The 24,373-nt window shown below is 40.5% G+C and overlaps 1 protein-coding gene across 2 annotated transcripts; it reads right to left on the bottom strand.

Moving 5' to 3' along the window:
* On the bottom strand, positions 1-22,841 carry C5 (complement C5). 2 transcript variants are annotated; one of them, XM_064727715.1, is made up of 41 exons: positions 22,777-22,841; positions 22,331-22,523; positions 21,557-21,719; positions 21,166-21,236; positions 20,490-20,581; positions 19,793-19,875; positions 19,554-19,644; positions 19,132-19,237; positions 18,379-18,505; positions 18,041-18,156; positions 17,631-17,831; positions 17,233-17,436; positions 16,601-16,810; positions 16,272-16,421; positions 15,753-15,882; positions 15,393-15,458; positions 15,089-15,289; positions 14,486-14,576; positions 14,041-14,117; positions 13,324-13,463; positions 12,874-13,095; positions 12,311-12,371; positions 11,631-11,720; positions 11,201-11,413; positions 10,999-11,074; positions 10,464-10,623; positions 9,913-10,008; positions 9,457-9,628; positions 5,854-6,059; positions 5,319-5,471; positions 5,037-5,099; positions 4,702-4,790; positions 4,050-4,091; positions 3,572-3,674; positions 3,407-3,481; positions 3,205-3,310; positions 2,916-3,002; positions 2,473-2,562; positions 918-1,001; positions 385-523; positions 1-130 (listed from the first exon to the last, which is right to left on the bottom strand). In XM_064727715.1, exons 1-41 carry the CDS (start codon positions 22,839-22,841, stop codon positions 1-3), a joined length of 5,034 nt encoding a protein of 1,677 aa, XP_064583785.1. The 2 variants fall into 2 exon arrangements, with proteins under 2 accessions (XP_064583785.1, XP_064583784.1); XM_064727714.1 differs by having other exon boundaries at positions 4,050-4,101; positions 4,709-4,790.
* Positions 22,842-24,373: the final 1,532 nt, after the last annotated feature.

The following is a 24,373-nucleotide window of genomic DNA, read 5'->3' as shown; positions in this document are numbered from 1 at the left end:
TTAACAGCCACTGATGAGGAGATCTTCAGCAAAATCCTCCAATGTGTTCAGAAACTCCTGACAGGATGGACAGGCTGTATTTGAAGGCCACCACTCAATCCAAGTGCTGGAGTCCAAGGGGTACTGGAATCTATGAAGACAACAGAAAATTATCATTTGCTGCTGAGATTCGGGAAGGAAAATGTCAAACAGAAAAAAAAATACAATATGGAAGTGCTGGCTCTGTGTTCATAATCCTGCTTTAAGTGTGCACATCTGACACCACATTGTGTGACTGCTGCTTGAATACTTTCAAAATTAAATCAATTCTGTTCCTCACCAGAATTATTACATACAAACACTTTAAGATTAAATCTCAGCCTATCATGGTGGTAAATGACTTACTTGAAACTGTAACCAATGGTTATCTTTAGGGCTTCTTTTCCCATGATCAAATACTGCTCTCCTGGGTTCAATTCAACTTCTGTGCAAGTCTTCTTTTTAACAAAGGTTATTTCATTGTTTTTTTGAGCAAAAGCCTGCCCTGAAAAAAAAAAAAAAACAACAAAAAAAATCAAGAATTAGACAGTTACACAGAAAGAATTTCCAGTAATTCATCTATTAGATAGAAAACATTAAAATGTTCTACAGTACTGCACAGCCAGGGGATCTCTTTGCCACTGTTCTGTAACAGGAAAACTTAATTATATAAAACATGTCTCTTGTAAAAGATTTTTCAATTAAATCTGAATGGTAAATAAGCCTTGTGCACATTAAAAAATTTAATATTGCAGTAATGTTAAGGAAACATGGGATGCTTAAACTCAGAGGACAAAGGGGTGAACATCAGCTTCAGTTCCACAGGCCCTACAGGTAAGACAATGAGTGCCCAAGAGCATCCCAACTCCTTTCTCCCAGGAGCAGAACATGGAACTCACCCCTTTTATAGAGATCCAGAAGATTTGCAGAATACTTCACAAAAAACCCCTCCTCACTGCGAGATAAGATATTCACTTTATAAACTGCAGAAAGACACAGAGCAGAACCTGGTTATTCCTTGTTCCTGCCATGCATCCTCAGTGTCTTAGAGATGCTCAGGGGGGAGAATTTTGGTTTTTTACAACCCTGATTTCTGGGAATGCAATGGTTCCAGGGACAGAAATCACTGGGAAGTGCCACCCACACCAGGTCTGAGAGAAGCTGTGGGCAGAGCTCACCTTTCCCTACATCACTCCATGCCACTGGCAGCCACACTGAATTTCTGAGCACTACAGCTGTAATTTGAACAAGATGCTGTGCAGCAGCAGCAGCCAGAGCACAGCAGATCTGAGAGCAGGGAAAGAGGCAGTGGGCCCAGAAGGATGAGCCAACCTACAACTAATAGCAACCAAAACTGCCACCACCCTCCATTCCAGCCTAATCAAAGCCTACTTAGGATCATTCTCCTTATCCATCCTCATCATCCTCATATCCACATCCAGAAACAACCAGTGGCCCTCAACCTTTGTAAAAACCACCAAATCCTGAAAATCATCCACACCAGGTCTGAGAGAAGCTGTGGGCAGAGTATTGAAGTTGGAGGGGAGACGACCCACCTTGCATTGGTCAGCTATCGACTCTACTTTATTGATCAATCAGTCACTTTTTATAACAGTGTTAATTCACTTCATGCATATTGCAAAATCTGAGCTCACAATAGGTCAGAGATTATACACCAACTCCTCCTTATGTTTCCAATACCAAGATTTGGGTTCTCAAAATTATTCTTGCTTTCCCAAAACAGCTAAAGATAGAATATCTACTTGTTATGAGAAAGCTGCTTGAGAACTCTGATGTGCAAGGCTCTCAAAGCCTTCATGTTTGCCACTTTTACTTGTAATTAAAAATAACCTGAGAACCTCTGCTGTTTACAGAAGCAGGCTGTGAGAATCTGCTCCTCACAGCTGCCTTCTAAGCCATCTCTGAAAAAATCTCCAACAGCAGAGCTCACCTTTCTCTCCATCACTCTATGCCACTGGCAGCCACACTGAATTTCTGAGCACTACAGCTGTAATTTGAACAAGATGCTGTGCAGCAGCAGCAGCCAGAGCACAGAGCCATGTGAGAGCAGGGAAGAGGCAGTGGGCCCAGAAGGATGAGCCAACCTACAACTAATAGCAACCAAAACTGCCACCACCCTCCATTCCAGCCTAATCAAAGCCTACTTAGGATCATTCTCCTTATCCATCCTCATCATCCTCATATCCACATCCAGAAACAACCAGTGGCCCTCAACCTTTGTAAAAACCACCAAATCCTGAAAATCATCCACACCAGGTCTGAGAGAAGCTGTGGGCAGAGCTCACCTTTCTCTCCATCACTCTATGTCACTGGCAGCCACACTGAATTTCTGAGCACTACAGCTGTAATTTGAACAAGATGCTGTGCAGCAGCAGCAGCAGCCAGAGCACAGCAGATCTGAGAGCAGGGAAGAGGCAGTGGGAGCCCCCTTACCATAGGCAGTGTCCCCCTGGCAGGCAGCCTCTCTCCTGCTCTCAGCAGTCACCGACCCCCCGAGCCTCTCCTGCACTTCACCACACTCAGCTGTGAGGAGAAAGGGAAAGGCAGAGGTAAGAGAATGCCAGCATGTCCCCAAAGAAAATGTGCACTTCCATCGTCCTGCATGGGAAAATTAGCTGAGCAACACCATTAGTATGGGATTGCATGCTGGAACAGTGAATATTTAAAATACAACTCGAACACCAGAGTTAATCCTGTCAGACTTCCATGATCACACTGCACACAGCTTTAAATTCCTTTTTAATGTAAAATTTGGAGGAGAAACAGCTGTGTTCTTGTGGGGACTTTTTCCTTCTGTTCAGTGTGGCTTTGTTCAAAGCACTACCCTGCATTTTCCCACAAAGTAAAATGAAAAAACATCTTCAAATAAAGCTTACCTTCCATGCATTTGCATTCATCTCCTTCACACAATCTCACCAGTTTTTCATCTCCATAGGGGTTATAAAGTATGGTGCATCTTTTGTCTAGAAGATCCAGAAAGAAATAAAAAATACATGTAGAAAATCAATGTCTGAGATGTCAACACTGAAACCTGGCGAGGCAAAAGTCACCCGAGCTTCAAATAAAATGGAGTAAAAAAATCTGTTAAAGCTAGGAAAATGTAATTCTTTGGGAGGAATACAGAGCTAAAAGGCAAACAAGGATGTGAAGAGCTGGAGCACATACCTGGTGCATGATATTCATACACAGTGAAGGTGGCAGGGTTCAGCATTCCAACCTGGAAAAGCTGACTGATCCTGAAGCCAACACACAGGAACTTGTGAGCTGGCACCTGTTGGAGAGACACATGAACTAAGGAGCTCTAAAGGTGGCAAAATTATTCCAAAGAGTAAAAGCAATGCTTACAGTCAGGGGAGGGGTAACATACAGAGTCTATCTGCACGAGAACATGCCCATCTTTTATCTCATAATCTGCTATCAGCTGATCAACTCCACTCGCAAGCTGCAGGGCACAGAAAAAGATGAAGAACAGTAAATATTGCAGCTCTGGCATATAAAGCCAGTAAGGGAAGAACCATTCTTGAATACTTGCAGTAGATAAATCCTCTGGATTGGCCTCCACTCCACTGACCAGCCCTATGTCCATCACAGCATGAGCAGAGCCCGAGCGGGGCTCCCTGGCACTGGGCCTGTACCTGAATTAGATTAGAGCCACTGTTAGTTAATTATAACTGAAATGAAACAGTTAATTATAACTGAAATTAAACACACCTATTTGAATATCATCCCAGCAAAACCTGAGGAAAACCCTGCCAACATTTAGGCCCCAGTAAACTCATAATGAAGCAAAACAGTCCAGATGAATCCATTCAGATTTCTGCCAATACCAAGCATGAAGAAGCTTTGAATGCTCGTGTTCCAGGAGAGCCCCAATATAACCTGAACACTCCTCCCCACAGAGATCATGACCCTGGCTCTAATTCAGTTCACACATGTACAGAACAGTGAGGAAACAGAAAGAAAAGGTGAGGAGAGCTGATGGAATTATTAATTAAACCTCACTCACTTACTTTGCACAAGCCTCCAGGCGCCCCAGGGGTTCTCCCTCTCTTCTTATGCGACCTGTTCGTGGCAAGTGGAGCCAAAGAATTTCAAAACTCTCCAGAAGCTGCAGCCCCAAACTCTCACAAAGCATTTTCACAGTTGGAAGGTAATTCTTTACATTGTTTTAGTGGCTGTTTTTATAGGAATTCATTATCTAGCCACAAACAAATGACATTTACCTCCTTGGTAATTCAGGTGAAATGATAGCTTTAAGGTTTAATGTCGTTTATTGTGTGTTTATATTGTTTAAACTCAGAATTTGATTCTGTCCCCCATTGTAATTGGACTAGAACTCTCAAAACTTTGTAGAACTCACTGTTAATCTCTCCCACTCCCCATCCTATTTCTTTCTTCTCATTCCCCCACCTGTAAAATCTCTTCCATAAATGACTAAAAATGAATATAACAGAAATAAAGTAAATATTCATTCTATTCACAAAAAGGCAGTCATTTCAAACAGGGCTCAAAAAGCTTTTAGCTATTTCTTTCCCAGTTTTGCATTAAGAAAGTGGCAGAATTTATTTCTTTCTTAATAAAAAAACACTCATAAAAATCCAAAATTTTTTCCCCTCCCTCCCTTACACTGACCTGAATAGCAACATTTAAAATTATATTAACCCTTTACCATCATCTCTCTTGGGAACAATCTTGAGTTCAAAGTTACAGGACTCTTCAGAAGTACCAATGGTGTTGTACACTGTCCTCACCTGCACACACACAAATAAATCAGACAAAACAGAAGCAGCAGGAAACAATCCTCAAAACTGGCATAAAACTGTAAAAACTCACACTGGGAAGAATAGAAACAAGTCTGGTTTATTGGTAATATAAAAATACCAGCAAAGCAGAGCCAACAAATAATCACCATAGAAATAAATGGGGAGTTCCTGAGCAAAACCACAGCATATTAAGAAAAGAGAAATTCCATTTAAAAAACCTGGCTGCATACTTACATTTACTGTAGCTATGCCAGTGCTGCTGCCAGTGCTTACATACAGATCATCTTGCAAAGGTGCCTAAAGAATTGGTGAGGAACAAGAAATTGCACATTAATAATAAAAATTAGCAACAATTAGCAACAATTCAGGTCAGCTGATCTGCTTGTCTTGTTTACATTTCAAATATGTAACAGCTTCTGCAGAAATACTAAATTTAAATGAATATTCAAATATATTACATTTAACAAGATGCTAAGCATTCTGGTTTCCATTTTTAAAGTAATATTATTCACTCACTGTCACAGCTCTTCCCACGAAATTGTCTTCTGTCAGTTTAAATAAGTTCAGGGCTCCACCATTTTTGTAGGACACTTTAACATCCATGTCCAAATGCAGCCGTTTGACAAGAAGGGCATATTCAGTCAGGGCCTCAAGGGCATTGATAGTGTCCTGTCAGAAACCAATCATCAAGAATTAACTCCAGAGATTCTATTTATAAAATTTTAGTTTATTTTAATGAAGAGAAGTCAGATTTCCCAGAGACCAAGAATATCATGGCAATGGAGCCACTTGATACTGATCCCATACACAGGAGTCTGATGTTGGCAGTGTTATCATTTAATTGAATTCTCCTCTTCAAATGTTGCTATCACAGAATCATGGAATGGTTTGGGTTGGAAGGGACCTTAAACCCCTCTCATTCCAGGGACACCTCCCACCAGACCAGGTTGCTCCAAGCACCATCCAACCTGGCCTGGAATGTCCAGGGATGGAAAAAAATGTTTCAGACTTTGATACTTGAGGAATGAGGACAAAATATGTAAAAGCACACCTGAGTTGAATAAAATCCTCCCCCATATCTCTGTTCTTCAGAGAGCCATTTGATGATGGGCTTGGCATAGTGTCCATCCCCTCTCAGCAAAGTAGTGAGCAAGGCATAGGCTGTGGTTTCAACCATTTGTGCAGTGACAGAGCTGGGGGTTGGCTGCTCTTGTGCTTTGAAAGCATCTTTCCAAAACCTGTAGATGGGAGGATCACCTGCAGGAGGAGAAAGAGGGTTCAGGTGCAGGCCCAGCAGCAGCTCTGCTACACCAGCTGAGGCACTGCCCAGCCAGGGCCAGGAGATGGGCAGGAGCTCACCCTGCAGCTACCAGGCATGGAAACCCAACTCTCCTACACTAAAACTGATGTTTGCCAAGTGCTGAGTACAGATGGGGACAGGGCTGGCCAGGAGCAGTGGGGATGGAGCAGGACCTGTGACAGTTTCTCTGCAGGGCAGTGGGGATGGGGCAGTAGCTGTGACAGAGGCCTCTGCAGGGCAGAATGGATTCAGTACCTGTGCCAAAGGCCTCTCTCCTCAGGGCAGAATGGATTTACTACCTTGCCAAAGGCCTCTCTCCTCAGGGCAGGATGGATTCAGTCCCTGTGACAGAGGCCTCTGCAGGGCAGAATGGATTCAGTACCTTGCCAAAGGCCTCTCTCCTCAGGACAGGATGGATTCAGCACCTATGCCAAAGGATGGACTCAGTACCTAGGACAAAGGCCTCTCTCCTCAGGGCAAAATGGATTCAGTACCTATGACAAAGACCTCTCTCTCAGGGTAGGATGGATTCAGTACCTATGACAAAGGCCTCTCTCTCAGGGCAGAATGGATTCAGTACCTACGACAAAGGATGGACCCAGTACCTATGACAAAGGCCTCTCTAGGGTAGGATGGATTCAGTACCTATGACAGAGGCCTCTCTCCTCAGGGCAGAATGGATTCAGTACCTATGACAAAGGCCTCTCTCCTCAGGGCAGAATGGATTCAGTACCTATGACAAAGGCCCCTCTCCTCAGGGCAGAATGGATTCAGTACCTATGACAAAGGCCTCTCTCCTCAGGGCAGAATGGATTCAGTACCTATGACAAAGGCCTCTCTCTCAGGGCAGGATGGATTCAGTACCTATGACAAAGGCCTCTCTAGGGTAGGATGGATTCAGTACCTATGACAAAGGCCCCTCTCCTCAGGGCAGGATGGATTCAGTACCTATGACAAAGGCCTCTCTCCTCAGGGCAGGATGGATTCAGTACCTATGACAAAGGCCCCTCTCCTCAGGGCAGAATGGACTCAGTACCTAGGACAAAGGCCTCTCTCCTCAGGGCAAAATGGATTCAGTACCTATGACAAAGGCCTCTCTAGGGCAGGATGGATTCAGTACCTATGACAAAGGATGGATTCAGTACCTATGACAAAGGCCTCTCTAGGGCAGAATGGATTCAGTACCTATGCCAAAGGATGGAATCAGCACCTATGCCAAAGGATGGATTCAGTACCTATGACAAAGGCCTCTCTCTAGGGCAGAATGGATTCAGTACCTATGCCAAAGGATGGAATCAGTACCTATGCCAAAGGATGGATTCAGTACCTATGCCAAAGGATGGATTCAGTACCTATGACAAAGGACGGATTCAGCACCTATGCCAAAGGCCTCTCTAGGGTAGGTTGGATTCAGTACCTATGCCAAAGGCCTCTCTCTAGGGCAGAATGGATTCAGCACCTGTGCCAAAGGATGGATTCAGTACCTATGACAAAGGCCTCTCTAGGGCAGGATGGATTCAGTACCTATGACAAAGGCCTCTCTCTCAGGGCAGGATGGATTCAGTACCTATGACAAAGGCCTCTCTCTCAGGGCAGGATGGATTCAGTACCTATGCCAAAGGCCTCTCTAGGGCAGAATGGATTCAGCACCTGTGCCAAAGGATGGATTCAGTACCTATGACAAAGGCCTCTCTCCTCAGGGCAGAATGGATTCAGTACCTGTAACAAAGGCCTCTCTCTAGGGCAGAATGGATTCAGTACCTATGCCAAAGGATGGATTCAGTACCTATGACAAAGGATGGATTCAGTACCTATGACAAAGGCCTCTCTCTCAGGGCAGGATGGATTCAGTACCTATGCCAAAGGATGGATTCAGTACCTATGACAAAGGATGGATTCAGTACCTATGACAAAGGCCTCTCTCCTCAGGGCAGGATGGATTCAGTACCTATGACAAAGGCCTCTAGGGCAGGATGGATTCAGTACCTATGACAAAGGCCTCTCTCTCAGGGCAGAATGGATTCAGTACCTTGACAAAGGCCTCTCTCCTCAGGGCAGAATGGATTCAGTACCTGTGCCAAAGGCCTCTCTAGGGCAGGATGGATTCAGTACCTATGCCAAAGGATGGATTCAGTACCTATGACAAAGGCCTCTCTCCTCAGGGCAGAATGGATTCAGTACCTGTGCCAAAGGCCTCTAGGGCAGAATGGATTCAGTACCTATGACAAAGGATGGATTCAGTACCTATGCCAAAGGATGGATTCAGTACCTATGACAAAGGCCTCTCTCTCAGGGCAGGATGGATTCAGTACCTATGACAAAGGATGGATTCAGTACCTATGACAAAGGATGGATTCAGTACCTATGACAAAGGCCCCTCTCCTCAGGGCAGAATGGATTCAGTACCTATGACAAAGGCCTCTCTAGGGTAGGATGGATTCAGTACCTATGACAAAGGCCTCTCTCTCAGGCAGAATGGATTCAGTACCTACGACAAAGGATGGATTCAGTACCTATGACAAAGGCCTCTCAGGGCAGAATGGATTCAGTACCTATGACAAAGGCCTCTCTAGGGTAGGATGGATTCAGTACCTATGACAAAGGCCTCTCTCCTCAGGGCAGGATGGATTCAGTACCTATGACAAAGGCCTCTCTCCTCAGGGCAGAATGGATTCAGTACCTATGACAAAGGCCCCTCTCCTCAGGGCAGAATGGATTCAGTACCTATGACAAAGGCCTCTCTCTCAGGGCAGAATGGATTCAGTACCTATGACAAAGGATGGATTCAGTACCTATGACAAAGGCCTCTCTCCCTAGGGCAGAATGGATTCAGTACCTATGACAAAGGCCTCTCTCCTCAGGGCAGAATGGATTCAGTACCTGTGCCAAAGGCCTCTCATGGCAGAATGGATTCAGTACCTGAGAGAGAGGCCTCTGCAGGGCAGAATGGATTCAGCACCTGTGCCAAAGGCCTCTCATGGCAGAATGGATTCAGTACCTGAGAGAGAGGCCTCTGCAGGGCAGAATGGATTCAGCACCTGTGCCAAAGGATGGATTCAGTACCTATGACAAAGGATGGAATCAGTACCTATGCCAAAGGATGGATTCAGTACCTATGACAAAGGCCTCTCTCTCAGGGCAGGATGGATTCAGTACCTATGACAAAGGCCTCTCTCTCAGGGCAGGATGGATTCAGTACCTGTGCCAAAGGCCTCTCTAGGGCAGGATGGATTCAGTACCTATGCCAAAGGATGGATTCAGTACCTATGCCAAAGGATGGATTCAGTACCTATGCCAAAGGCCTCTCTAGGGCAGGATGGATTCAGTACCTATGCCAAAGGATGGATTCAGTACCTATGACAAAGGCCTCTCTCCTCAGGCCAGAGAACGCCTCCCTCGCGGCGCCGTGGTTGGGGTCCAGCAGGGCCAGCGCGTAGGCGGTGATGGCCATGGTGAAGGGGCTCTGGGCCTGCTGCACGTTCTGCGCCAGGTAATCCCCTGCTCTGCTCCTGGCATCGTGGATTTTCTGAAAACATGGACAGCTTACAGCTCACAGCCATCTCAGTGAGCCTACAGAAGCACAGCTACTCTCTCAGGACTGCACAGATAGAGAATGTCTTCTACAACAGCTTATAAATAATCCTGAAGTTTCTTCTTGTTCTTTTGCTGGCTTTGAAAGACAAAGACTAACAAAGCAAAGACATCTGTGAAACTGAAAAAAACTCCTGACTTAAAAAAAAAAGTTAAAGAAAAGGGAAGAAATTAGAAGCCCAGAGCACACCAGCTGGCAGAAATAAAAATAATGTTTACCTGAGTAGGACATATTTTCATTGACTTGTCAATTCCAATAATAGAAAATGCTGTGAGATACAAAGATTTTTCTTTAGCTTCTCGAGGTAATGTACCCTACAAAAACCAAATCATAAAAATAATGGAATATAAGTAAAAGTTCATTTAAATAATAGAATTTCTCAGTGTTAAGTTGTGGAAACAAATAGAAATTCCTGTAAAAACTATCAGCTTAGTTAAACCTGAAAATACATTGACTCTTTAGAAGGTAATAGCTCATTTGTAAAAAAGAAACCAAAATATATAAAGTTATTCATGAGCCAGGATTATTAGATTATGAAATGAACCTAAACATTCTTTTTCTGAATATTAAGAAGTGGCAAGCAGCTACTTTTTGTGGGAAAACAGAAAGGTCTGCAAGACTGTGCTGGGCTTTAAATGAATTTAGAATAAAGAGAAAAGTTTTCTTGAATGAGTGTTTTGATGAAATAAAACCTAAAATATGAAACACTTTATCTCCTGGTGCCTTCAGCTTCTACTGCATAAGCACAGAAAAGGTTTGGGTTTCATACCTGCAGTTTCACAGGTTGGTAGTTTGAAAATTCATGGAATGACCCATCTGACATCTGACAGTTGTCAATCAGCCACAGAAGGGAATCACAAATAGACATTTTATCAAGATTAATGTATTGATTCACTTGTCCAAGGATCCTTAAAGCAAAAGCTGTCAACCTGCCAAGGGAAGGAAAGAGATGCTGCTTGTTTAGATTGGCAGGTACTGCAGAGGGCACACACAAATTTACTTCAAAGGGATAATGAAGGTTAATTTTAAATTTAACTTAACAAATAGGCAGTAACTACTGAAATAATTTTAAACCAGGATCAAGTCCCATGTTTCAGGGTAAGAACTCATCCCATCCCAAAGCCATCTTGGTTGTTGTGGTGTGAATTATGGACATAAAGAAAAAGTCTGGTAAGTAAAACCAAGGAATTAAAAGATATTATTCAGAGTTGTAAGCACTGCTTAAATCTCCACCACGTTCTTGTCTGGTGCTTACTGAAAATATGAAATTAGGCTTTTTCCAGCCCAAACCCCTTTCAGCTCACCATGTGCTAGCTTGCCCATTCTTCCACATGCTGTAGGAGCAGTCAGCATTCCTGAAGGACGAGATGCTCACAATTCCTGAGGGACACATCAGGCACAAGCAAAGTTATGAGAATCATATTTGCTCCCTCAGATGCATCACCCTTCTCTCTCAGCAAAGGACCTCTACAAGCCTGAAGCAAGAGAAGCAGCAGAGTTTTCTACCTTCTTTCATCTTCCTCCTCATCTGGGTCCTGGCGCTCAGGGTCTCCGGGCCCAGCAGGTGCCAATTGTCGGACTCCTCCAGGTAGCGGAACACGTAGAACACGGGGGCAATGCCCATCAGCTCAGCCTCTGCACTGCCCCTGGGCAGGCTGCTCAGCACCTGCAGGCCCCTGGGGCTCAGCACCGTGCCAATCACTTCACCCAGAAGATGTCCTGTGCAAGGAAAAGCCCCAAGACTGAGTGAAACGACAGCTCGTGAAAGCGAATCCAAGGGCAGAATCTGTGAGCAACCAGTCTTTGGGAAGTGTTTGAATTTCTGCACTAAAGGGAAGCAAAGCCTTGTCTCAAAAGGTAAGAATAAATCAGATTAATTTAGTACAAAATATTAAAGGAAAGATACATATGCAGTGCACTCAAATTTTCTATTTACCTTTTACACTGACGCTTCTGTCAATTTGTGTTTTAGGGACCAGATTTGGTGGGACTTTGTATCGAAATTCTTGTCGCCTCTTGATTAAACCTGAAATTGAAGATATATATATATCTTCAATTATATATATATCTATATATCTATATCTATATATCTATATATCTTCAATTATATATAGTATTATATATCTATATAATACTGCACAATCTAAATCAACAGATGATTCAGCTGTAATTGACAGATTGAAGGTTACAACTGAGAATTCAGCAACCAAAACACCAAAACTTGACAACCAGAAATATTCCCAAATGTACAGGCAAACAACATCAAGCTTTGAAAAGGAACAGGTGAAAACTCTTTATCTTTCTTTTGTTACCCAAAAAAAATCTAATCTGGACCTAAACTTTGTGGTTTCTTTGGTTAAATGAGAACATATTCTATTCCCATTAATAAAGCTGAGGAAAGCTTACAACCATATCACAGTAAAAGATATATCTAAAGATTCCTTTAAGAAATTAATCCAAATTCCCTTAAGCCAAGGCAGGAAATCCTTGGGAAAGGATATATTTACAATATCTCAGGAAGGAGAAACTCCAACTTTTTCATATTACGAAAAAGTTGATTATCAAGAATCAAGACCAGGAAAAAATAACACAAAGACACTTCATTAATTTTCTTACCATAAACACCCTGTGGATCCAAAGTGAAACCTGTATGGAGTTCTTTCTTAACGCCTTCTGGCTGGGATCATTATGAGGAAAGAGGTAGAACATGGAAACATTTTTGTTTAATCAAATATATCAGCTGAAACAACAGGTTAAACCCACAGTATGTTTGCCTTCTTTTTCTGTAGTTTGACCTAACTGTTGTACACATGAATTTTAGTGCTCTAGCTCACACAATTCTTGAGGAAATTTAACAAATTGTTAAAGTTAAGCCTTAGGAAAGGAAAAGATCACGTTTCAGTGAAAATCCAAACCAAGCAACTAAGAATCAAGTATTTTCCCTTGCTTACAAAGTCTAATCTATTTTTTTAATACATGTAATCTTCCAGTTCTTATAATCAAGGTTTAAAAATGAGTGTGCTCAAATACTCAGCCATTCCTTTTTCCAATGCACACGCCTCAGTGAATTCAAGAACATTGTGTGATATTAAAACAAAGCAAAAATTCTATATTGACTCAATTGAACTCTAATTGGAGTTCGAAAATGCTTAAAAAACACGGGGGATTTTTTTCCTTACCACGACACGTAAAGTTTTAACTACAATTTCACTGTTCCTGGGCGTCAGCAATGTGAAGTTGACAGTGTGAAGACCCAATTCCAGCGGGAGGATCCGGAATGTGACTGCTGAGGAAGAGCCAGCATCCAGATTCTTCAATTTACAGCTCTGCATCCTCGAGCCTGCACTTGCAGAATCTCCAAAGGTACAGACTCCATTTCCAGCTGCTATTTTAACACAGTACTGAAAGGTGCAGAGATTTTAATGTTTCATTTCCATGGCAGGTACGACACCAGAGAAATATCAAATCCTGCACTGAGCATTCTGTTACTGTAATGCTACTTCTCTGTTTCTGCCTTAAGGACTGAAGAAATCCCACCCAAGGATCTGTTTATCTTGAATACTCCCAGGAAAAATGCTTTTTTAGTTTATTATTTCAATCCTTCTGCAGGACTCATTAACACAAATTACCTTAATTGCAGAGGCTTTATGGTTATAAACAGATCCTTTTAACTCGATTTGCTCCCCTCGTACCACGGAATAAGGAACAAAAATGCTCAGGAAAATATCCTTCACAACTTGGATTTCCAAAGGTGCAGCAACACAAATACCTGAGAGAATTAAAAACATGAAAGCAGAGTGTCTCATCCAACCTTGTGATAGACAAGTTTGAAAAGGTCTTGACATGCTTTAGTGATGATTTATGATTTTTCAGTGTGTACTTTGAACAGTCCAAGCTTTTTAAAAGTTCCCAGGTTTTTGCTTCCTCATCCAAGCTGCTCTCACAACTCCTCACACCCCATCTGACCTGAACCTCATCCAGGTTCTTCGGGTTTCTTCTTCCCAAAGAAATTCTCTGCTTGGATTACCAAATCTCTTGGAAAATCTCAAATACCTGAGCTCCAGGTAGCAAGACAATGTAAAGTTTTCCAGGCAAGAGTTACTCAATATTTTTTCTTCTTCTTACTCTCTATGAGCCACTGTCACACACAAGACAGGCTTTGTTTTCCCAGCCCCTGACACTGACATGACATGAAGTGATTTACTTTCCCTAAAATACATATTTTTGTTTTCTTTCCCTATCAACCAGAAAATGAACATTTTAGAACATGAGTGTCAAACTCATTGAGAGGGTCTACAAAGCTTCCTGATCCTTTAGCTCCAAACTAGCTGGGTTGCAGGACCTACCTTTATTTGAAATGCCAACACCTTGTACTTCCCAGGTGGTCAGTGAATCAGGCAAGGTGACAGACAGAGTCTTGGACCTGTGGTAAAAGTGTTTTTACATTTATCCATTACCAATCACCATCTGGTAACAGCACAGCTCATCACCAGCAGCACCACAGGAGAGACTCAGGGCAGCTCTGAGCCAGCACACAGGAATTCTGGATTTTGGTTTGAATAAACTTGGTTGAACTGATTTCACAGAAGCTGCTACTTAGCAAGGTCCAAAGTGAAAAGAAAAACGGCTCAACAATCTGGGTGCCACACAGCACACGGAGAGGAACATGGCAGGAATAATTTGTTTGGATAAGACTCCATTTCAGCACACATCTCAGGTACAACTAAGTTACCCAATTCACCTCAGTTTCACCACTTCCTTTCTGTAAAGTTGATTTGAGAAAAGCAGTACCTTGAAGAAATTTGGTGAACTTCCCATAACCAGCTTTCAGGGAAGTAGCTACGAACTTGTGCCTCATCCATTTCCAAGAGAGACTCAAAATCTGAAGAACATAAATAAATCAAGTTAAAAAACCCTGATACAAGAAAAAAGGTATCAAAACACCCTCAGTCAAAAATCTGTGTTCATCCCACTTCATATATTTACACGTGTGAATACCTGTCCAATATCCTGACAGATCACCTTGTTAACAAGCAATTATAGGGAGATAATGGAAGAGAAGGAATTTAACCCTCCCACAGATCTTTCCTGAGGTGTTACCCAGTGGTTGTCTCTGGCCTAGGCAAAGGATTCAAATTTGGCATTCAAGTTTACTCTCAATAGTCTCTGATTGCTGCTCTGCTTGTTCTAAATGTGGGTGAACAGAACAGAGAGCTGAACACAATAAAGAACTGCTCTCCTGCCCTCCTCAGGGATATTTAACTAAAACTTGGGGAGAGTGGTCAAATTCTGTCTGGAACAACCCTGCCAGGTACCAGGGAGGGGTTTAGAGATTCCATCACCTCTCCATGCCCTGTCCTGCTGGAGCAGGACACCCAGAGCTCTCATACTCACGCATTCTGGCCAATATCAGGAGCTTGTTTGGCTCTTCCAGCCGCAGCTTGTTGGCAAATTCACAGCAATTCGTGAATGCAGAAATGCAGTTCTGGCCCCTCTGAATCCTCTGAGCTCTGTCCCTGCAGGTATCAGAGACTGGGTAAGTTTTTACTCCAGTCCAGCAGCACATCTGGGCTTCTCGGTCTCGGTATTTGGCCACTGAAATAAAAATAAAACAATTAGCTTCCTTGAGATGAAGTTTTTATTTCCAAATGGATCTGATTTTTTAAAATAATGATATACATAGAAATATTTGTAACACCTTCATCGAATATCTTTTTCTTGAAGTCAGATCGTTTGGTTCTTAACACTTCATTGCAAGGTTCACCTGTCCAGAAAAATAAAAAAGTACACACAAGATGAACTTTTCTTGTAGTAGAATTGTCCTCTTAAAAATAACTCTACAAGATCACATTCCAAATGAATGAAACTCTTTTATGTTTGCTGTTTTAATTACATAGAGGTGTTTTAATTTTGATTACAGTAACTGTTCCACAAGATGTTTTCCCCCCTCAAAAATCATCAGTATATGCACCTCTGTGAGTTCAAAGATAACAACTGAGAATGACAGTGGAACATTTCAGAAAATGCACAGCTCCATGGCTGGACCACAGGGATGTACCTGCTTCCTCTGAGTCATCAGCGTTGGCATTGGTGAGGAAGGTGAGCCCGGCCATCCTGAACACAGCGATGTTGTTCTGTCCTCCCCCAGCCCCACAGCCAAGGTCACTCTTCTCCAGCTGCAGCATGATCTGAGGAGAAACACACGTGCCATGCTCCAGGATGCCCTCAGAACACAGCCTGGAAAGGCTCTTTGTGAAACAAAGGAGATCATAATCTCCATGGCTCCTTCAGCAAGGAGCTCTCCACTGCAACCTGGGTTTGGCCAGGTCTGTGGAGTTCTGATGAGAGAGTTCAGATCTGCTTTTAAAATCACAATTTACGTCTACTGGAATTCAAAAGATTGTAAACTGGTTCTTTTAATAATTTTGAACTGTAGATTTAAACAAACAACTTTCACTCAGCCTTGAAGTGCTCTGCTGCCCATTTTCAGGCTGGCTGAGTGCATGACACGTATCAGTTATTGCATGTGAACTGAAACAAAGAGCAACTGGATTTCCTTTTTTGGCTGCTACCTCACCTTTTCCATCGCCCTCTTCCTTCTTCCTGTGACTCCATATATTGCCTTGTCAATAGATGACAAAGCAACAAAGGTATTGGGCTGGGTTTTTAGGGTGAGTGATACAACATCTGCTGGTTTCAGTGTCTCTTGGCTTGACTGCAGCTTAATCTATAAATTGAAAACAAAGATTGGTAATTTTGAAAGCACATTGTTCTGAAATCAATCCAGCTAATGGCAGACACTTACTATAATCATTTTAGTGTCAAAGAACTTGTGTAAGTCCACATAAAATCTGACCATAAAACGAATGCACACCCACAAATTTCAGTGTCTATTTTGCTACTCACATCAAGGCTGTTCCCACATTTCTGTTCCACATTCAGCCAAACTGAATCAGCCACTAACTCTGCAGCTCCTTCTCCCATGACTATGTAGTAAACAATGAGACGTGCTGAAGGAACCATCTCTTGGGTTATCTGTAAAGTTAGGTGGTCATACTGCAAATCCTTCATTCTCTCCTGAGTTCCAAAGCTCACTGTCTTCCCTTTTGATGTGATCTATAGTTTAAAAAAATGATGGAGAATAAAAAAGTCAAATTTTATATTCGGTCTATTTTTCACATGTAATAATTATTTGAATTTATATCTTCCACTAAAAAGAAGTGCTGTCTCTGGACTTCTTGTCCTTCATCTACATTTCACCTTCTGAAATAGCTCTTGAGACCAACACTACTTGTCCTCAATCCCAGTCAATGTCAGATAAGAATTTTTTTTTTAAATAGACCATATAAATATAAAATTTAAACATGAGAGTATTTTTTTTTCCTATAAAGCTGACAGATTGTATCTGAAAGGAAGCAGTTGCCTGAGCTGCACATATTCTATGCTGAGGATAGTTCTTGACTGCTGAGGTTTTTCATCCATGACCATCCATATTGAATTACAATTCAATATTTTATGCAGAAACATCTGTTACTCACCAAATAGCTGTAGTGATGTATTTTATCAATGTAGTGACTTTGTGGATATACATTAATATTTATTACATCTCCCACTTCCAGGGTTTTGTGGTTTGAAGCCCAGTCAATATAGAGATAACTCTGACTCAGGGATGAATAAGCTCTTGCTTCATAACTTTTACTTGCTTGGTTTTCATCTGAAAGATGTGGATCTGCAGTTTTTACCTGGAAAGATAATGAAATGTCTGAATAGTCTGAGTACAGAATGATACCTAAGCAAACAAGCAATGACAATACTCAAATCATGCTGCAATATGTTGTTCAGAGGGATTAATAAAAGAGAAGCCAGCTCAAGACCTTATCCCCAAAGAAATAATTGCACCCTTGAAGAAATAATTTAATGGAACAATTTAACTCACTTGAAACTCCAACATTCTGCTGTTTGGTGGGATATTTACAACAAACAAAGCAGTTCCATCACTGGTGCTTGTTTTTCTTCTCCCAGATTCTGAACCCTCTGATATCAGCTGAGTCTCAACCATTTGATCATTTAAGGATTTGGCAGTGACAGTTACAGGGACATTCCCAACAAAGTCATCCATGGGGTCTTTCACCTGCACCTGTTCACCAGGACAGAGAAATGATGACAATTTTCAGGAAGAGTCTTCCAAGCTGCTCAGCTGCTCCTACAACAGGGAGTCAAAAAATGTACGAGCCAACAGAAATGGAAGAGTTTTTATCAGCCACAGAGTGACACAGAGAGAAAAGGACAAAGTTTGTGCATGATGGGTTTTGCTCAATGTGCAACCCCCTGCTCCTGGGAACTGACCTTGATGAAGAAGGGGAGTCCAGGCTTCACAAAGAGAGGAGTGGCAATCAAACTGAGCTTGTAAGGAGAGACAGCAAACCTGACTCCAGTGAACTCCACCTCTCCACTGAGGCCACCTGACAAAACACAGCACCCATGGAACAAATGACCAAAAATAAGTTTAATCCTCAACCATTGCTACAGTGAGAACGGGCTGCTCTTCCTTACAAGCTTTTGGAACAAGAACTGAGTATTAAAGGAAGTCTGATATTATGAAAGTCAGCCTTGCAATTTTCTTCTCTAGTTCTGTTCACATTTGCAGAAGTGTTAAGAAAAATTTCAGTTAAAGAGCAACTTACCCCTAGACTCCAACACTGATGCCACAATATATAAATATGAGCCATCCAGTGCTTCCAGACTGTCAAAGCCAATAGAACTTGCTGCTCTCTTACTGTTAAAATTGATCTGAGCAACTCCATTTTCAATCTGGAATTGAAATCGAAATTATCACTTTATAGTCAATAATTTAGAAATAATACAAAGACCATATGTAGATTCAGTGTGTTTCTGTTCACTGTCTATTTTCAGAGGAAATCAAAGGGTAGAGATGTTTAAATAAAGAATTCTTTACTCCCCAAAATGATTTTAAATTAATCAACCAATGGCAAAGTTTGTGTGCAGGCTCAGCAAGAGGTGGGGATAACACAGAGATATCTTCACTAAATGAGGGAAGGGGACAATTAGTGTAGAACAGACTCCTCAGAATAAATCACTATCATTTTGATCTGCTTGTCTCCATTTGATTTCAGTTATTCTGTAATAGATAGCACTGAAGTTGTTTCATATAAATTTTAATCACACAGTTTGGCCATGAGAATAATGACAGCAGATTGAAATTGCCTCAGATGCTGCCTCTGAATTTCATTTCCAAGTGCCTTTCTCTGCCCCTGATGACAGCCTCACACAGGAAAAGTCCACACTGGGGAGCTGTGGATGCAAATTACAATTTGAGACCCATTCTCACCAAATTTAATGGAAAAACTTCAGTGGGATTGGATCAGTCCTGAGTTATGCATGTGAATTCTACACAAATTTGATTTGCTGCTTCTTACCCTCGTTACATGCATTGCCTGAGGCATCATTCTTTTCTCACTTTCTTCAATTATTCCATAACGAAGAAAAACATCAGCACTGGGAAGCTTTTTATTGGAAAAATAGCTGAGAATAAAACAATATAAATGCTTTTAAGATTACTTTAATGGCTGCAACAAAGCATTTGTTTTTGAAGAAGAGTAATTGCCTAGGCAAGAGATGGAAAACAAATGTCTGTATTTTAAACACTTCTGTTGAAAAATAATTACTTTGAGAGAATTTTAAGAAGGGTCTCTTAGATTTCTTACACAGCAGAAATGATTTTGATGAAAGAGCTTCTTGAGGAAAGCACAGAGGAAAATTCTGGACTCAGGAGAAACATTCCTCAGGTAAAAGAAGAGGAGATACAAAATATTCAGGATTCCAAGGCCAATTTCCTCACCTGGCTTTCACAACAATCCTGAAGTTCTCAAATTTATCAGAACTAATGAAGTTACTCTCTGGCTCGATGGTGATGGAAAAGCTTGGCATTGCTGCAAATTGAGTGGAAAAAAGATCACTTGGGGGTGTTTTACCCATGAAGCCACAAGTGCTCAGCCACTGAAGAATCACGACCATTTCAAGGGGTTTGAGTTCCTGAAAACACTAAAAATGCAGATTCACAGCATGGGCACACCTTACCATATTCCTTAACTTCAAATTTTGCCACAGCTGAGGTCACAAAATCCTTCTTGTACTTGGCTTTAATCTTCCAAATTCCATATCTATGAAATATCAACAATCAAACAGTTTTAAGGATTAAAATTAATGATAATAATGGTAATAACTTCTATGAGAGGAAAATTCTGCACCAGATTTTTGGAGGTGTTCAAGGCCTGCTTTGAGTAGATTCTCTTTGACACATCACTAATTATTTGACACTCACTTTAAAGCACTGAAATCAGTTATAAACCAGTTTCTCAAGCCCCTGCTATCATCCCTCTGCCACCTCAGCAATGCTTCAGCACCCTCTCAAGACTAAAAGGAGAACTGAACAGATTTTATTTTAAATGCTGCTGTTCCTGGGAAAATGCTGGTGATTTGTATGAAACACATAGGAAATATGAAATCCCCATGTCTTTGTCACTGTTTATATCTTTAGAAAGCTTTAATTGTCATTATTCTTTTTTAATTGAGCATGAAAAACCTGCCACTCTCTGTTCTTTAAGGAGAACACTCTGCCATAAGGTCCCTGTTAAAATCATGATTCCACCCTATGTGAAATGTCAGAAATCTCCAAGTTTCAAGTCATGCTCTCCATGCAAAGCCACTCTATGACAGCCACTATAAAAAGGCATTATAATGTTAATAATTCACAGAAAAAATTAAATAAATCTACTTAGGATTAGGAGGGATCTTGAAGTCAGGAAAAGAAACTATTCCAGTAAAATCTTTTTCTTCCAGAATATCCACTTCTACTTCTTCAGGATCCTTGAAACAAGAGGACAGAATGAGCAGTTACAGGTTGTTCTATTAAAAGGGGAATCTTCATCCTTCAGAGGGGATTTCAGAGGCAGCCCGGCCATAACATATTTTTCTTAAGTGCTTCAAAGCATAAAAGCACAAATATTAGTAGAAAAAATCAGACAAAATTCTGATAAAATACTTTACTCTAGTTCCACTAAGTAAAAGCTATGCTTAAAATAGCTAAAAAATTACTGTAATAACAAGCCAATTGTTAAAGGCTAAAAAATACAGTAGATACTGATTATTTTTATATCTTAAATGAAACAAACAATTTAACCCCATACATTATTACAGTTCCCTCAAAAATCCTTTGTCCGGATATTAAAGATAATTTTTTTTCTATTCTGGAACAACTTCAGATCTGGGATTTAAAAACTTCTATCCAACCTAGCAAAATCAATTTTAAATCTTTTAAAAGATGTCTGGCTACCTGCAAAACCATCTAAGAGTTTTATTAAGCATTGACTGCAATACTGATTTCCCATCTACCTACCTTTATTTGTTATTAGAGCTACAAAATATTAATATTAAATTCAATTACAACTCACCACAAAAGTCAGGACAGTCTCCCTGTGAGCTGGCTGCAGTTCTTCATTCAGAGAGTAAACTCTGACTTTCACTGTAAGAATTACAGCAATAAATCTCAAAATCAAAACAACCAAACAATTTACTGATACTTTTAACAAACTCCCAGGAATATCTTTCACTCTCTGTGCCACAAATTAGTAATTTAGGGTGAGGAGGGCAGGGAGAAGTTATTAACTTTTCCAGTGTGATCAAATAATTCAAAGTATTGTTCTGCTGATAAAAAAATTCTATATCAGCTGATGGCAATGCAACACAACCAAGAACCTAAAGAACAATTAAATTCTAATTCCTTGACAGAGTCAGCAAACTTTTAAAATTAAATACCATCCAGGAGAAATAAGCAGTATTTACCTGACTGATCAGGAGTATAAACTGGTTTGTCTGTATGAATAAAAAGAAACCCATTCTCATAAGAAACAGGAATTTTTTTAAATCTTGTAAAATGTGGAGAAACAGCTTCCAAATACAAATACTTGTCTGAAGTATCTGTTCTTGGTAAATCTGCTGGTTGTACCTGGGGGAGATGAAAGAAAGGTTTTTGAAGATTATTAAAGTATCTTTCATGTATTTTTCCTACAGTATTTTTTTGATGCAAAGAGTATCTGAAAAGCAATTACCACCCTGTGGTTGAGTATCATTAAATAAAAATATCAATATTCACATGGATTTATTCTTGCTTCTTGCTTCTTCTACCTCTATATGGGAGAGGATGGTTTGGAGTATTAAGATACAGATATTTGGAAATTTTGCATTTTATTTATGCTCAGAACTAAACCAGCAAAGTTCAAAGCCCAGTAATGAGGTCACAATAGTAGAAATTATCAGATTTCCGTTTATGCACTTGATGAATCCTGGCCACAACAAAGCTGCTGCTGCGATTGGTACTTTGATTTGATTCTCTCTATTTTTAAAGTTATGCAATGTTTCCAAAACAGTTTGATTCTATGTTTAACATCAGTGTTGTTACACTGATTTAATTCAGCGTAATTTCAATTTCAGACCAAAAAATCGGGGCATTAGCCCTTCCTCCCCAGTTCAAACAACTGAAAACTTACTGAAACTTCATCTTTTTTTAAGTCTAAATGTGATAATAAAAAGCGTGCAAGAAAGGTCTGAATTCCTTACTGTTAGAGTTACAGCATCCTGGAATTTGTTGGCTGGGGTTAAGGAGATCCGAGCGGACGAATACACAACCAGCTTATCTGGGAAGCTTTTCAGGGCAACGCTGACTGGAAATTCCTCCTGGTAACCAAAAGCTTGAACTACAATTTTCTCAGAGGCCCCAGCTCGGATGATCTTTGGTGCTGTAAGGACATATCTGTGCACAGAATATAAAACAATAACAGATTTCTTTCTGATTTTTCAGATTTCTTGCTTCCCTTTCGGAATTCAGTCACATGCAGAGTGTTAAAGCAAACAGGATAATCAGGTTATTGTAAGACCCTAATTAAAATCCTATTTGGATAGCGCTCTTTGTATTGGCTGTACTTAAATTCTGGATTTATTTACCCCAAAGAGAGGACAACAATCAAGTAACATTTCCAGTAAATTCCGTATTTGCTTTTACTTACGTTTTCTCTTGGCTAAAAGTCGTTCCAGAAAATAGCAAAACAATAAAATATATTAAAATAGCCATTGTGTCTGGGACAAGAGCAAACCATAGATGTTAATGAGGGTGGGTTTAACAGCCTCTGCTGTGGCTGAGCAGAAATGCCAACACATTTCACCCACAGTTAATAATTAATGGCAGATCATTCTTTACTAAAACATCATTGCCACTTCCTGAGGAAGCCAGAATTGCTAAACTTAGCAATTTTTAAATTTAGGATTTCAATTTTTAATATGTTCACAGCAATCCTGTGTCAGTCCTCACTTTCCTTCTGACAACTGCATAATAAAATAATTTTCAGAGGTAGAAAGAACCCCAACAAACAAAAAGAGAGATTCGGTTTGTCCTTAGCAAAATATTTAATTAATTTTTTTTTAAATTAAAGTGAGTCTAAATTTGTGTCTGAAGTAAAAGAAAGCATTTGAGTCATATCAAACAATGTGTGGATGTGTTTGGACCAGCATTATTGTTTTGTTGTTTTGAAATAACTTTTCCCTTACAAATTTCTTTTCTTTTAGCCATTTGTATTCTAGATTATGCCAACTTTCTGACAATTCCATTACAAATAAAACCTGCAATATGGAAATATTAGAGCACAATATATCAACATGCACCATTTTAAACAGCATTTTGCAAAAAAAGAAAAACAAAGAAAAAATTGAAAAAGTTTGCAAAAAACCCCCCACCACCATTGATGACAAAACTTTTGCAGGCCTGGCATCTGGGATAGCACCTCGAAAAATGGGTTTATGTAAAGTTAAATAAAGTTGTGCAAGAATGCTGAAGTTTAAACAAATATTGTGGTCAACTTTTACGGGAAAAGCGTTTACAAAACTGTTTCTGATCAATATAAAGTGATATTACAGTAAGGTCAGCTTCTCACCAAATGTAAGGAACTAGAAGAGAAGCAATAATTGAATAAAAGCTTATAAAATGTAGCATGCTTAATGTTACTGAAATGAGTGGACAATATATGTATCATTAAATAGCACTGGGGTGGTATGTAAATGAAAAGGCACAAATAGAATAGTGACGGACAGTGAGAAATGCTTTAAAAGTCTAACAGTAACCCGAAATAGTGTTTTTAAAATCTAATTCCACTCCTTCTCTACATTTTTCAGAGACACAACCTACTGGTTTTTCAGCCCTGCATTTCACACTTACTTACACAGATGCTGAATTAACACAATACAAATGTTAAAAAGAGATTTATTTACACACCTCTGTGAAAATAACTGTGATTTAGACCGGATACGCAGAGTTTATAACTGTAAATAAACTGTGTATTTCCAAAAAAGTCCATTTATATGCAATTTTGTAGTGAAATGCTAACGTGACACACACATAGAGTACAGATAAGCATGAAACACCTATCAGCAGAGCAGGTTTTATTGTTTATACAGCGGCTCGGGTTTGAAATAAACCAAAACCCCTCAAGGTTGTGTTGTTTATACAGCGATCTGCGTTTATTGTTTATACATTATACAGTGATTCGTGCTTTATTTACCACAAACCCCTGAGGGCTCCCCCTGAGGGGACGCGGCGGGAAATGGCGAGGG

This window comes from Zonotrichia leucophrys, chromosome 17 (genome assembly GCF_028769735.1).
Source record: "Zonotrichia leucophrys gambelii isolate GWCS_2022_RI chromosome 17, RI_Zleu_2.0, whole genome shotgun sequence".
In the NCBI taxonomy this organism is placed as follows: Eukaryota; Metazoa; Chordata; class Aves; order Passeriformes; family Passerellidae; genus Zonotrichia; species Zonotrichia leucophrys.
Note: the sequence above shows the minus strand (reverse complement) of the source record. Positions and strands in the feature narration are given on the sequence as shown.

Coding starts and splice junctions, on each gene's coding strand:
- C5 (XM_064727714.1), bottom strand. CDS start 22,841: ATGGCTATTTTAATATATTTTATTGTTTTGCTATTTTCTGGAACGACT. Junction 15,883..16,271: donor GGAAGAGGGCGATGGAAAAG/GTGAGGTAGCAG, acceptor GTTTCTCCTCAG/ATCATGCTGCAGCTGGAGAA. Junction 13,096..13,323: donor ATAAAGCCTCTGCAATTAAG/GTAATTTGTGTT, acceptor TGCACCTTTCAG/TACTGTGTTAAAATAGCAGC.